The sequence below is a fragment of the Salvia splendens genome, chromosome 1 (assembly GCF_004379255.2).
Source record: "Salvia splendens isolate huo1 chromosome 1, SspV2, whole genome shotgun sequence".
In the NCBI taxonomy this organism is placed as follows: Eukaryota; Viridiplantae; Streptophyta; class Magnoliopsida; order Lamiales; family Lamiaceae; genus Salvia; species Salvia splendens.
The window spans coordinates 1,747,950-1,761,187 of NC_056032.1; the positions used below are offsets into that span (position 1 = coordinate 1,747,950).

Below are 13,238 nucleotides of genomic sequence, written 5' to 3' on the forward strand. Positions count from 1 at the left end.
TGAACACATTTGGGAAAATTTTGGTCCAATGAAGAACTATTACACTTTCGATTATGCATTTTATCGCTTCCAATAAAGTGTAATATAGGATTTCAAGTGCGTAGGTATCTTTCGGCTTCCAACAAAATGTAATAATAGGATTTTAATGAATTTAAAATTCCAGTTCAATTGTGATAGAAAAAAATTACTCCATGTAATATTAAATGGAAAAAATGATAAAATGATAACAAAAAATATGAGATTTATGAATATTTAAGGAAATGAATGATCGGTTGTGTGTGTTGTTTCAGTGTTTCTTATGCAATAAATGGGGTAAAAGTTGTTATAGGAGTATAACCTATCAATAGTGAAGCGAATGAACTATTATAATGGCATCGTTGTGAATGATCTTATTCATTCGGCTTATTCTAAAATGTTGATTTTGTGACTTTAAGGTGATTGACAATGAGGGTGATGTTGTTTCATTTTGACTCAAAATTAAATATCATATACTACTACTATTTATTAATTTGCCCAACACTTGATCTATGAAAAGGTAATTAACTTGTAACGTGCACAAGTTAATATAGAGGTCACTTTTTGTACCCAATAAAAACTATGGTGATTGACAATGAGAGTAATGTTGTCTATTGATCCTCACAGCTTTCCCATTGAAATCCCATCTAGTTTTTGCAAGCAAATTTTCTTTTCATGTTACAAATCGTTTGAGATAATGACATTGAAGAGTTACCGTTTCGAAAAACATGACATACTTGGTCAATCGTATGTGGTTTTAAGATATGTTGGTTAGTATGCTAAGCATATAATTAAAAAGTAATTCGATACAGTACTAATATAAAGAGCAAAACTAATTGAATTAATATAAAAAATGAGAAAAAATGGTTGAATGCATTGGCATGGCATCTTCTGTTAAGCATATTTTATGTGGCAAAATAGTTGTCATCACCACCTGTTGATATACTCTACAAAGTCTCCTCCACTGGGGTTTGCAGATGGGAAGAGAACTTTGATGTGTTTGATTGGTGCATTCCTAAGGGCATCCACAATTGGATGGATGTCCCGGTGGACATCTCGACGGACTTCCCAAAAACACCTCATGCCACGTCATAAGAATATCCCACTGCACTGCCACGTCATAAGGACATCCCACTACACAATGGCGGACATCCAGGCGGACATCCACAAAAAACAATAAAAAAATCGAGACGTCCGTCGTGTCAACGCAATGACGGACGTCCCGGGAAGCAGCGGAACTCCGGTGTCCGCAGCGGACGTCCGTATCCGTAAGCATGCTGCCTAATGGCGGACGTCCGCCGGGACATCCGCCATCGTGGATGCTCTAAGATATGTGTGACAAGTTACCTCAAAATACTTAACATACTACATTTTATATTGCAAATTAGTATGATAAGTAATATTAGTAGTATGTTGTAACTAGAAACATGATCTGCTTTTAAACTAGCTTTGGAAATAGGGATGATTTGTGTAATTTCTTTTTCAGCATATTTTGGAGAATATTGAAAGAGTTAGCAAAACAGTTACATCATGTTGCAAATATTAAAAAATGGCCAACTTTTTCTTAAGGTATTGTTTTGCTCTTAATTTGTGATTTTAGAAGTTGATGACTGTGTATGATGGTTAGTTTTAGCGCAACTCATAACTAAGAATATGGCTGCAAATTTGAATAATAATCTATTGATATAGATGACTCTAAATTTCCAATATATATACGGGTGACCTTTTTGTTTATATGCCCCCTTATTATATTTAATCTAATTTCAGCCAATTATTAATTTCTCCTTTAATATATATTGGGAGAAAAATTAAAGGGATCACAAATTATGCTTCTCTAGTCGAATATTGCATCACCCTATCAATAATGTCCCATAATGTTAAACTATATACTCAAATATTGTCTCACATGATTAATAATTTATTATAATGCTCCATCAATATTTCAACTTATAATTCCTCATTCTTATTTGACCCCATTAAAACTATTGACGACAGTGCCGTTATTTGACTATAAATCAGTCTTGCTTCTCAGTTTCTATAATTGGGGAAGGGAGACGGTGGAATAGAAATACATGTGAAAATTCAAAATTAATTTAATTATTTGAATAATCACAAGTATAACCCTTTAAAATATAAAAATGAGTATATACATTTGTCTATATATAATAAAGTTTGTTCGTTTCTGCATAGGATCTACAATCGCATGTTATAGTAATTAATCATAAAGAGGTGATGACAAAGAAAGTCCACAGAAGCAAGACATATTTCTTTATGTCCCCTAAAAATAAGAAATATGTGGCAGGAAATTTTGTATATAGTGAGCTTAATTTAGATCTATGCTTAGCACATATTCTTTGCATGATTCCGACCTATTGTGCCCAAACCCAGTAATAATAAGACATATTTGGATCGACAGTCGATAAATCAGCTAATATTAAAGCAACAGAATCTGAATTCTTGCTGGAACTACCTATCTCCAAAATTGTTTCCTAATATTAGTTAAACATATATTCACCTCTTTAATCTCGTGACATGTAAGAATATTTATATTCTTATGTGACCTATGTGTCTATCGGTTTAATTATAAAGATTAAGTTCATATTAAAATATGGGATTCTAATATAAAAGGCGATACTGTGATGGATCGGTTTTGATTAGTGAATTAGAATCGGGTGTATTGATAACCCTCCTCTCTTACCTCTAATTATGATATTATAATATATATATAATTATATATATGCGAAAAGAAACATGTATATATATAATTTATTATATATATAAATAAATGTATGTGCTAACTTTCATGTAAATATATGTGTATGTTAACGAGTATGTGCATATTTAATGCATGAAACGTGACCGACAGTTGAGTATATATATTATACTAATTGGTTTAGTTAGTAAATCAAGATATTATAATAATGAACAGTCACGTCTGTTCTTTATAGATGTCGGTTGATGCATGGAAGATTATATGCGAACAGACGCAACTTTTAGTGAAGAGTTGTGTAGTGCCTATATATATGGATGTTTCGTTCATTAAAAAGACACACCAAAAAAAAAAGGAAATACACAATACACATTAACAGTTATATGCACAGAAAGCTAGTCACGATATATTTATATATATATACTTTCAGTTCTTATATATATATACATATAGTAAAAGTTGTTGATTCTTTATCCATCAAAAGAATCATTGAAGTCTTAAGGTCAAAGAGAGGAAAACGTCAATAGCAGCTTAAGGGGAAACATCAAATAGTGGATCCAACCCTACATCAAATTAATAAGCATGGATGGAGGTTGGTGATCTATCTCCACTTTATAGTGTGTTAATATGGTTGAATTAATTCAAATCTAGAATGTGATTTCGGTATAGAGATTAGAAAAGAATGGCTAACAGTTGGTATCAGAGCCAATCTAGATTTGGTTAATTCACCATTTATGTGTTTTTCAAAATCGAAATCTAAATGGAATTAATTTTCGATTTTGGTTAAATTTGCTTTCGCTTATGTGTTGGGTATTGTTTTATGAAATGATAAAACAAATATAATATTTTCTACCCATCAAAGATTTTAATATTTAAATGATATATGACTTGTTAATCACCAAAGTGGTCTTGTTATATTGCATTTAATTATTGAGCATGATGAATGTTAGTTAATTGATCATGATTAAAGAGATGCTATAAATGACATTAAAGTTTGATTGATCAATTATATTATTATTTATATACTTGGAGATCACCCAAAGGTGGATCATTGTATACATTTAATAATACGAAAGGGATTAATCATGTCTACTTGTGTCTTATGTAGTATGTATACCCAAAGGCAACATGCTTATTTGATATATGTATGATTTGATTAATTATTAAAGAAATTTTTTAGCATCGTTGAAAGTATGTGTATTTTAAGTATTGCCCAAAGGTTACTTGAATGCATGTTATTTAAAGTATTACAGTTATCTGAATCGGTGTTTAAAGTTCAAAGCACTAATTGTAAGCATGTATAAATGTTGCAGCTTCATCTAATATATATGCATCTGCAAACTCCGTCGTAAAGTTCAATGGGCAGAACTATGGTGAATGGTCAGAACAGATCCGGTTTTCACTGGGTGTTATGTCACTTGACCATGCCATACTTACGGAAGATGAGCCTGCAGCCATTACGGAAGAAAGCTCCGAAACGGATAAGTCTCGATATGAGACTTGGGAGCGCTCTAACAGGCTAAGTCTCAATCTTATGAGGATGACGATGGCAGAAAGTTTCAAGCCATCTATGCCTAAGACAGAGAGTGCAAGGGAATTTATTGAAAAGATAAAGGAGTGTTCACAATCGGAATTGGCCGACAAGTCAATTGTGGGGAGCCTAATGAGTGAGCTCACTACAAGAAAGTTTGACTGGTCTAAACCGATTCACGATCATGTAACACACATGTCAAACTTGGCAGCAAGGCTCACGACCTTAGGAATGGAGGTTCATGAACAGTTCTTGGTTCAATTCATCATAAACTCTCTTCCTATTGAATTTGGCCAGTTCCAGGTGAATTATAACACCATAAAAGATAAATGGGACCTTAAAGAACTAAAGGCCATGTTAGTTCAAGAGGAAGGGAGACTAAAGAAGATGGGTGACCAAGTTGTGAATCTAATGGGTCATGGAGGAGCAAGCACCAGTAAGGTAAATGCAAGTAAAAAGGATAAACGTAAAGAGTCTTCTTTTCCTAAAGGCCCCGAAAAGAAGATCCAAAAGGAAAGGAAGTGTTTCTTCTGTAGAGAACCGGGACACTTCAAGAAGGATTGTCCAAAAAGGAAGGCATGGTTCGATAAGAAAGGTAAACATAATAGTTTCGTTTGCTTTGAGTCAAATCTTATTGAAGTGCCTAATAATACTTGGTGGTTAGATTCTGGTGCTACTACTCATGTGTCTCACATTGAACAGGGATTCAGTACGATCCAACCTATAAAAGGAAGTGAACAATACTTGTTCATGGGGAACAGGATGAAGGCACAAATTAAAGGCGTCGGGACCTATAGACTGATCTTGGACACGGGATGTCATATAGATCTTAAGGAATGTCTCTATGTACCAGATTGTGCTAGAAATCTTGTATCTGTTAGTAGGTTGGATAGATTAGGATTTAAAATCAAGTTTGTAAATAGTGTATTTACATTGTACAGAAATGATTACTTCTATGGAAGTGGTACTTTGTTTGATTCACTCTACAGTTTCAATCTTGATGCAAAGTTTTCTGAATCATTGTTTAATGTTGAAAGTAGAGGCATAAAACGTAGTGTGTCAAGTGAAAATTCGGCTTTCTTGTGGCATCAAAGACTAGGTCACATATCCAAGGAAAGGATGATGAGGTTGGTAAAGAATGATATTCTTCCTCAATTGGATTTTAGTGATCTAGATATGTGTATAGATTGCATAAAGGGGAAGCAAACTAAACACATAGTAAAGAAACAAGCCACAAGAAGTTCTCAACTTCTTGAATTAATTCATACTGATATTTGTGGTCCGTTTGATGCACCTTCGTGGGATGGTAGAAATTATTTTATCACTTTTATTGATGATTTCTCACGGTATGGTTACATATATCTATTGCGTGAAAAGGCTGAATCCGTGAATGTCTTAAAGATATTCATAGATGAAGTAGAAAGACAACTAGATAGAAAAGTTAAAGTGGTGAGATCAGATAGAGGTGGTGAATTCTACGGAAAGTTCAATGAATCTGGACAATGTCCGGGTCCATTTGCAAAGTACCTCGAAAGTAAGGGCATTTGTGCACAATATACAATGCCCGGTACTCCGCAACAAAATGGTGTAGCGGAAAGGCGGAATCGTACTCTTTTGGATATGGTTAGATGCATGTTAAGTGGGTGTAATTTACCTCTTTCGTTGTGGATTTATGCATTAAAGACTGCAACGTATATGCTTAATCGGGTTCCTAGTAAGGCAGTTCCAAAGACACCTTTCGAACTGTGGACGGGAAGGAAACCGAGTTTAAGGCATTTACGTATTTGGGGTTGCCCCGCAGAAGTAAAGTTGTATAATCCGCATGAAAAGAAGCTGGATTTAAAGACGGTCAGTGGATATTTCATTGGCTATCCAGATAAGTCGAAAGGATATACATTCTATTGTCCTAACCATAGTACGAGGATAGTTGAGACGGGTAATGCTAGGTTCATTGAAATTAGTGGGAGTGATGAACCTCGTAAAGTGGACTTCAATGAAGTTCAAGAAAAGATTGTTCATCCACCTTTTGTTGCACCTAAGATTGTTGTTCCTGTTGAACAACATGAAGTGCATAACCCACCTGTTGAAATTGAAGATGAACCAGTCATAGTTCAAGAACGGAATGATGAACCAATAGAGCCTTTAAGGCGATCAGTAAGGGAACGACGATCGGCCATATCGGATGACTATGTGGTATATTCCGTTGAAAGTGAATGTGACTTGAGCATTGATAAAGATCCTATCTCATTCCAACAAGCCATGGAAAGTGACAATTCTGAAAATTGGTTAAATGCAACAAAGGATGAGATGAAATCCATGAGAGATAACAATGTTTGGAACTTAGTAGAATTGCCTACGGGTTTTAAAGCCATTGGTTGTAAATGGATCTTTAAAACAAAACGTGATTCGAAAGGTAACATTGAAAGGTACAAGGCTCGCCTTGTTGCCAAAGGATTCACTCAAAAGGATGGCATTGACTACAAAGAAACCTTCTCTCCAGTTTCAAAGAAGGATTCTTTAAGAGTTGTATTGGCTTTGGTGGCTCATTATGACTTGGAGCTTCACCAAATGGATGTAAAGACGGCCTTCCTAAATGGAGTACTTGAAGAGGAAGTATACATGAAACAACCCGAAGGATTCATGATAGAAGGACAAGAAGGCTTAGTATGTAAGTTGAGAAAATCAATATATGGACTCAAACAAGCTTCCAGACAATGGTATATAAAGTTTAATGATATCATTGTTTCATATGGCTTTGTAGAGATCATCGTTGATAGATGTATCTACATTAAAATCAATGGGAGCAAGTTTATCATATTGGTCCTATATGTTGATGATATTTTGCTAGCCGCAAATGACATGAGTTTACTACATGATGTAAAGAAGTATCTCTCTTTAAACTTCGAAATGAAGGATATGGGTGAGGCATCTTATGTGATCGGAATAGAGATATTCCGGGATAGATCACAAGGATTGTTAAGTCTGTCTCAGAAAGGCTATATCAATAAAGTTTTAGAGAGATATAGAATGGATAAATGCTCCGCAGGAATTGCTCCAATTCAGAAGGGAGACAAGTTTAGCTTAATGCAATGTCCGAAAAATGAATTGGAGCGTAAGGAAATGGAAAAGATTCCCTATGCATCAGTGGTTGGGAGTTTGAACTATGTTCAAACATGTACACGACCAGATATCACCTTCGCGGTTGGTATGTTGGGTCGTTATCAAAGTAATCCCGGTATGGACCACTGGAAGGCTGCAAAGAAGGTTCTCAGGTACTTGCAAGGCACCAAAGAACACATGCTTACCTATAGGAGATCCGATCATCTAGAGGTGGTTGGATATTCAGATTCAGATTATGCCGGATGCGTTGATACAAGAAAATCGACATTTGGATACTTGTTCCTTTTAGCCGATGGAGCAATATCATGGAAAAGTGGAAAGCAGTCTGTCATTGCTACTTCTACTATGGAGGCAGAGTTTGTGGCATGCTTTGAAGCCACAGTTCACGGATTGTGGCTGCGGAACTTTGTTTCGGGACTTGGAATTGTCGACACCATAGCCAAGCCGCTGAAAATTTATTGTGATAATTCCGCAGCTGTCTTCTTCTCAAAGAACGATAAGTACTCGAAGGGTGCTAAGCACATGGAGTTGAAATACTTATCGGTTAAAGAAGAAGTGCAGAAACAAAGGGTGTATTTTGAGCACATAAGGACGGATATGATGGTAGCGGATCCGTTAACTAAAGGACTACCACCCAGTATGTTTATTGGCCATGTAGAGCGTATGGGTATTATAGATAAAGCCTTGCTATTTTAGTTGTGGACTCATGTATTGTGTAAACACTCTTGTGAATTCAATAAAAGTTGTGTTTCTGCTTGTTTATATGTTATCATTAAAGTTGTATACAGTATGGTTGTTTAGATAACATATGTTGTATTGAGAATTAAAGTACATCTCAATGAAAGGTTTATTCATATAAAGTTAGAATTGATTTGTAATACATGGAAGGAATCATGTCGACTAAATGATCTGTGACCGCCATGATTCAATTAAGTCTAATTTTATAGGTATTTAAAGGATTTATGAACTTAATATAAAAGTGCACATTATGGAAATTAAACCATCAAGTCGACACAAAGGTCAAGTGGGAGAATGTAAGAATATTTATATTCTTATGTGACCTATGTGTCTATCGGTTTAATTATAAAGATTAAGTTCATATTAAAATATGGGATTCTAATATAAAAGGCGATACCGTGATGGATCGGTTTTGATTAGTGAATTAGAATCGGGTGTATTGATAACCCTCCTCTCTTACCTCTAATTATGATATTATAATATATATATAATTATATATATGCGAAAAGAAACATGTATATATATAATTTATTATATATATAAATAAATGTATGTGCTAACTTTCATGTAAATATATGTGTATGTTAACGAGTATGTGCATATTTAATGCATGAAACGTGACCGACAGTTGAGTATATATATTATACTAATTGGTTTAGTTAGTAAATCAAGATATTATAATAATGAACAGTCACGTCTGTTCTTTATAGATGTCGGTTGATGCATGGAAGATTATATGCGAACAGACGCAACTTTTAGTGAAGAGTTGTGTAGTGCCTATATATATGGATGTTTCGTTCATTAAAAAGACACACCAAAAAAAAAAGGAAATACACAATACACATTAACAGTTATATGCACAGAAAGCTAGTCACGATATATTTATATATATATACTTTCAGTTCTTATATATATATACATATAGTAAAAGTTGTTGATTCTTTATCCATCAAAAGAATCATTGAAGTCTTAAGGTCAAAGAGAGGAAAACGTCAATAGCAGCTTAAGGGGAAACATCAAATAGTGGATCCAACCCTACATCAAATTAATAAGCATGGATGGAGGTTGGTGATCTATCTCCACTTTATAGTGTGTTAATATGGTTGAATTAATTCAAATCTAGAATGTGATTTCGGTATAGAGATTAGAAAAGAATGGCTAACATGACATTCTAATGTTTGGATTAATGAGGTTGTCGGCTTTATGAATATAATGTGGGCAAAAAGTTAAGAAGACCCTCAATTGAAGCTAGGTGAAAAAGAGGGTGTTTTAAAGGAAATAAAAAAATGAAAAAAATTGCAAAGCTTCACTTCAAAAAAAAAGGGAAAATAAATACACACATGTTAATAGCTATAATTATGATGACCGAATATTATGGTGCAATAAAATGTAATAATAGTCAGGACCAGCACTGTGTGCTTGAAATTCTTCATAGTTTGACCTGAAAATATTAAATTTGCAGTACTTGTTTGTTCTCTTAATTAATTCAGTAAGACCTGATTAGTACCCATAATTACTCTTCATAATGGAATTTTGACTGTGCCCATGTATCATCATATTTCCCCTCACTTTTTTTTAATATTGTTAAAATTATACTCTAAAACTAATTAACTGCTGAAATAATTATGTACTCCATATCACATGTCAGATACCTGTATATTCTATTCTGACATTTTATTCAATGATAATCAGCAATACATACATAACAGAATACAGTACACAGACAAAAAGAACACCTTTTTATTATTGTAATAAAGCAATACTTCCATTGCATGCCAATTTTCACCCAACAATATCAAAAACTCCAAAGCTGTTTATTCAATATGCTCAAAAATCAGACTTTTATAGGGCCTCCACGTGCACATATTCATTCAAAACTCTCCTAATATTGCCAAGAACATAAACAAAAGAAAAACTCAGTGATCAACTTCCTTTATTCCCCATGTCCTTTCTCCACAAATAGCAGTTGCTGAGACATTCACACGCATATATTATATCGTACCGAAAATATGAAGTAAAATGCTAAATAAAAAAACCGCAATATAATTAATTCCCACACGCAAACCTGAGATATATAAAGCCCGTGACCACAATTCCCACCACCACTACTCTTATAATCTAATCACGGACTCACCAAAAACAAACATGACTTCACCTCTTATTCTTTGCCTCCTCCTCCTCCTTCTGCCGCCCCACGCCGCCGCAGGCGGCGTGGGCGGCAAGTGGGACTTGCTCCTCTCCAATGTCGGCATCTCAGCCATGCACATGCAGCTCCTTCACACGGACCGCGTGGTCATGTTTGACCGCACTGACTTCGGCCCCTCCAACATCTCTCTCCCCAACGGCCGCTGCCGCCGCGACCCGAACGACAAGGCCCTCCCAATCGACTGCACCGCGCACTCGGTCGAGTATGACGTGGCAGCCAACTCCATCCGCCCACTCACCGTCCTCACCGACGTCTGGTGCTCCTCGGGAGCCGTCTCCCTGGACGGCTCCCTCGTCCAGGCAGGCGGCTACAACGACGGCGATCACGCCGTCCGCACCTACAAGCCCTGCCCGGCCTGCGACTGGGAGGAGCTCAGAAACGGGCTCTCCCAGAGAAGGTGGTACGCCACCAGCCAAATCCTCCCCGACGGCCGCCAGATCATCGTCGGCGGCCGGAGACAGTTCAACTACGAGTTCTACCCGAAGAAATCCGATACCTCCTACAATCTCCCCTTTCTCGTCCAGACTAACGACCCTCGCCTCGAGAACAATCTCTATCCGTTTGTGTTCTTGAATACCGACGGGAATTTATTCATTTTCGCCAACAATCGAGCTATACTGTTCGATCACGCGGGCTCGAAAGTGATGCGGACCTACCCGACCATCCCGGGCGGGGACCCGAGGAACTACCCGAGCACAGGCTCCGCGGTTCTGCTCCCGTTGAGGAGCAAAACCGGAGCCGAGGTGATGGTGTGTGGCGGCGCGCCGAGGGGAGCGTTTATCAGAGCAAACAACGGTGATTTTGTAAAGGCGCTTGACACGTGTGGGAGGATCCGGATAAACGACCCGAATCCCCAATGGGTCATGGAGACCATGCCCTTGGGTCGGGTCATGGGTGACATGTTGTTGCTGCCAGATGGCAATGTTTTGATTATCAACGGCGCGGGTACGGGCACGGCCGGGTGGGAAATGGGCAGGAGCCCGGTTTTGTCGCCGGTTTTATACTATCCGAATAAGCCGTCCGGGTTAAGGTTCGAGGTCCAGAACCCGACCTCGATCCCTAGAATGTACCACTCTGCTGCGGTATTACTTCGCGACGGTCGAGTCCTCGTTGGTGGAAGCAACCCTCACATATATTATAATTTTACTAATGTAAAATTCCCGACGGATTTGACTCTCGAATCGTTTTCACCGTCGTATTTGGACCCTCAGTTCGCGTATCTGCGGCCGAGGATCGTTACACCTGTATCTGAATCCCTATTCGGGTACGGGCAACAGGTTACGATCCGGTTCAGCATCCCTCCGGGACGGCTAGACAGAGGTTCTATCACGGTGACGATGATTGCGCCGTCGTTTGCGACTCACTCATTCTCGATGAGTCAAAGATTACTAGTCCTTGACCGTGGGGATGTAACTCCGGTCGGAAGATCCACTTATCGAATTCGGGTTGGAATGCCGGGTTCGGGCAATCTTGCACCGGCTGGGTACTATCTTTTGTTCGTGGTCCATAGAGATATTCCGAGTGAGGGGATTTGGATCCGTATCAATTGAGTGAATCGGGTCGGCCATTGTTTGGTTTTTTATTGTGGGGATGTAATTAGATACATAGTATTATTATTTGTGACAAATGATTCATTATAAGGGAAGTATTTGTATACTTTTATTCAGAATTATAGAAGTGAGCGTGTACGTATAAAACATGGCTAAGATCAAGAAAGTTTAATGATATGATATGTGGACGTGAAATTGATTTTGGTTGGCACTATGTGCAATTAGTGACGTTTTAAACTGAAATTATAGAAATAGCATTATAATAAATTCTAAATCCTAATGGTTAGATAAAGCCGTTGAAAATTCTATTATAGTCTATTGTTTGGTTTTTGGACTAATGTAATGTGCATGCCTAGCGTTGAGACTATCTGTGCGAGATTGATGTGAACCGTGAACGAGTAGTACTATGAGACTCTTTAGCTGCATTACTTTTTTTTTGAGAAATCTAGTTGATATGTACTACTCCCTCCGTCCCCCAATTTGAGTCACTCTTTGACTCGGCACGAGTTTTAAGGAAAAGTTTGAATGTGTGGTGTAATAAATGGAGTTAGGTAGTGAAATGTGGGGCCCCTTTGACTTTTGGTGTAATGAAGGGTAATTTTGATGTCCAAAAATGGTAAGTGGGAAGAGTGACTCTTATTGGGGGACGGCCCAAAATGGAAAAGAGTGACTCAAATTGGGGGACGGAGGGAGTAATTAGCATCGAAATAGTGAATTCAGAAAAAGGAAGGGATTTCTTTTGTTAGGATTAAATCTGATTATATTCAAGTGAATGACATTGATATTTAATTTGATCACGAAACAAGCAATAAATCAATCAATCAAAAATAATAACACAAAAAACCGAAGTCTAACTCATGAAGGAACATTATTAATCAATCATTTAGCTAAAGTATAGCCTTATCATATTGGCAAACGCAATTTAGATCTATAATTGATTGAAAACGACTTATAGATGAAAGACACCCTTAATTGAAAGTCACATCCATTTGTTAGTTATGGTTCATAAGCACGTATTTGAGGTGACTTTAACCTTCAACTTTAGATAGAAGGCATTTAAGTTGCATTTCCTAGTAAGAAAAATAAATATTTTAAAAATCTTATTCACATATTAATATGTGATATCTACATAACGAGTGATTTATTTGTAGTCCCTATTCATCGGAAGGTCTCTAGTAAAACGATTATTTGAATTTGGGTTTTGAGCATAAAGATTCACTGACATGTAAATAGTGGAGATGTGGTAATACATTAGCAAATAATCCTTTCGACCAATTCCTTTGTTTTCGGAAATAACGATATGTTATATATGTCATGTCTAAGCCATAGAATTCACGCCAGAGTATCACGACAAGTGGTGATTCTAAT

General features: G+C 36.9%; 1 protein-coding gene across 1 annotated transcript; it reads left to right on the top strand.

Annotated features, from left to right (window-relative positions):
* The first annotated feature begins 10,219 nt into the window (after nucleotides 1-10,219).
* On the top strand, nucleotides 10,220-11,992 carry LOC121795430 (aldehyde oxidase GLOX-like). The gene has a single exon (XM_042193965.1). It carries the CDS (start codon nucleotides 10,260-10,262, stop codon nucleotides 11,868-11,870), a length of 1,611 nt encoding a protein of 536 aa, XP_042049899.1. The 5' UTR covers nucleotides 10,220-10,259; the 3' UTR covers nucleotides 11,871-11,992.
* The last annotated feature ends 1,246 nt before the right edge of the window (nucleotides 11,993-13,238 follow it).

What these genes read in the sequence shown, in the direction of transcription:
- LOC121795430 (XM_042193965.1), top strand. Translation starts at nt 10,260, where the DNA reads ATGACTTCACCTCTTATTCTTTGCCTCCTCCTCCTCCTTCTGCCGCCC.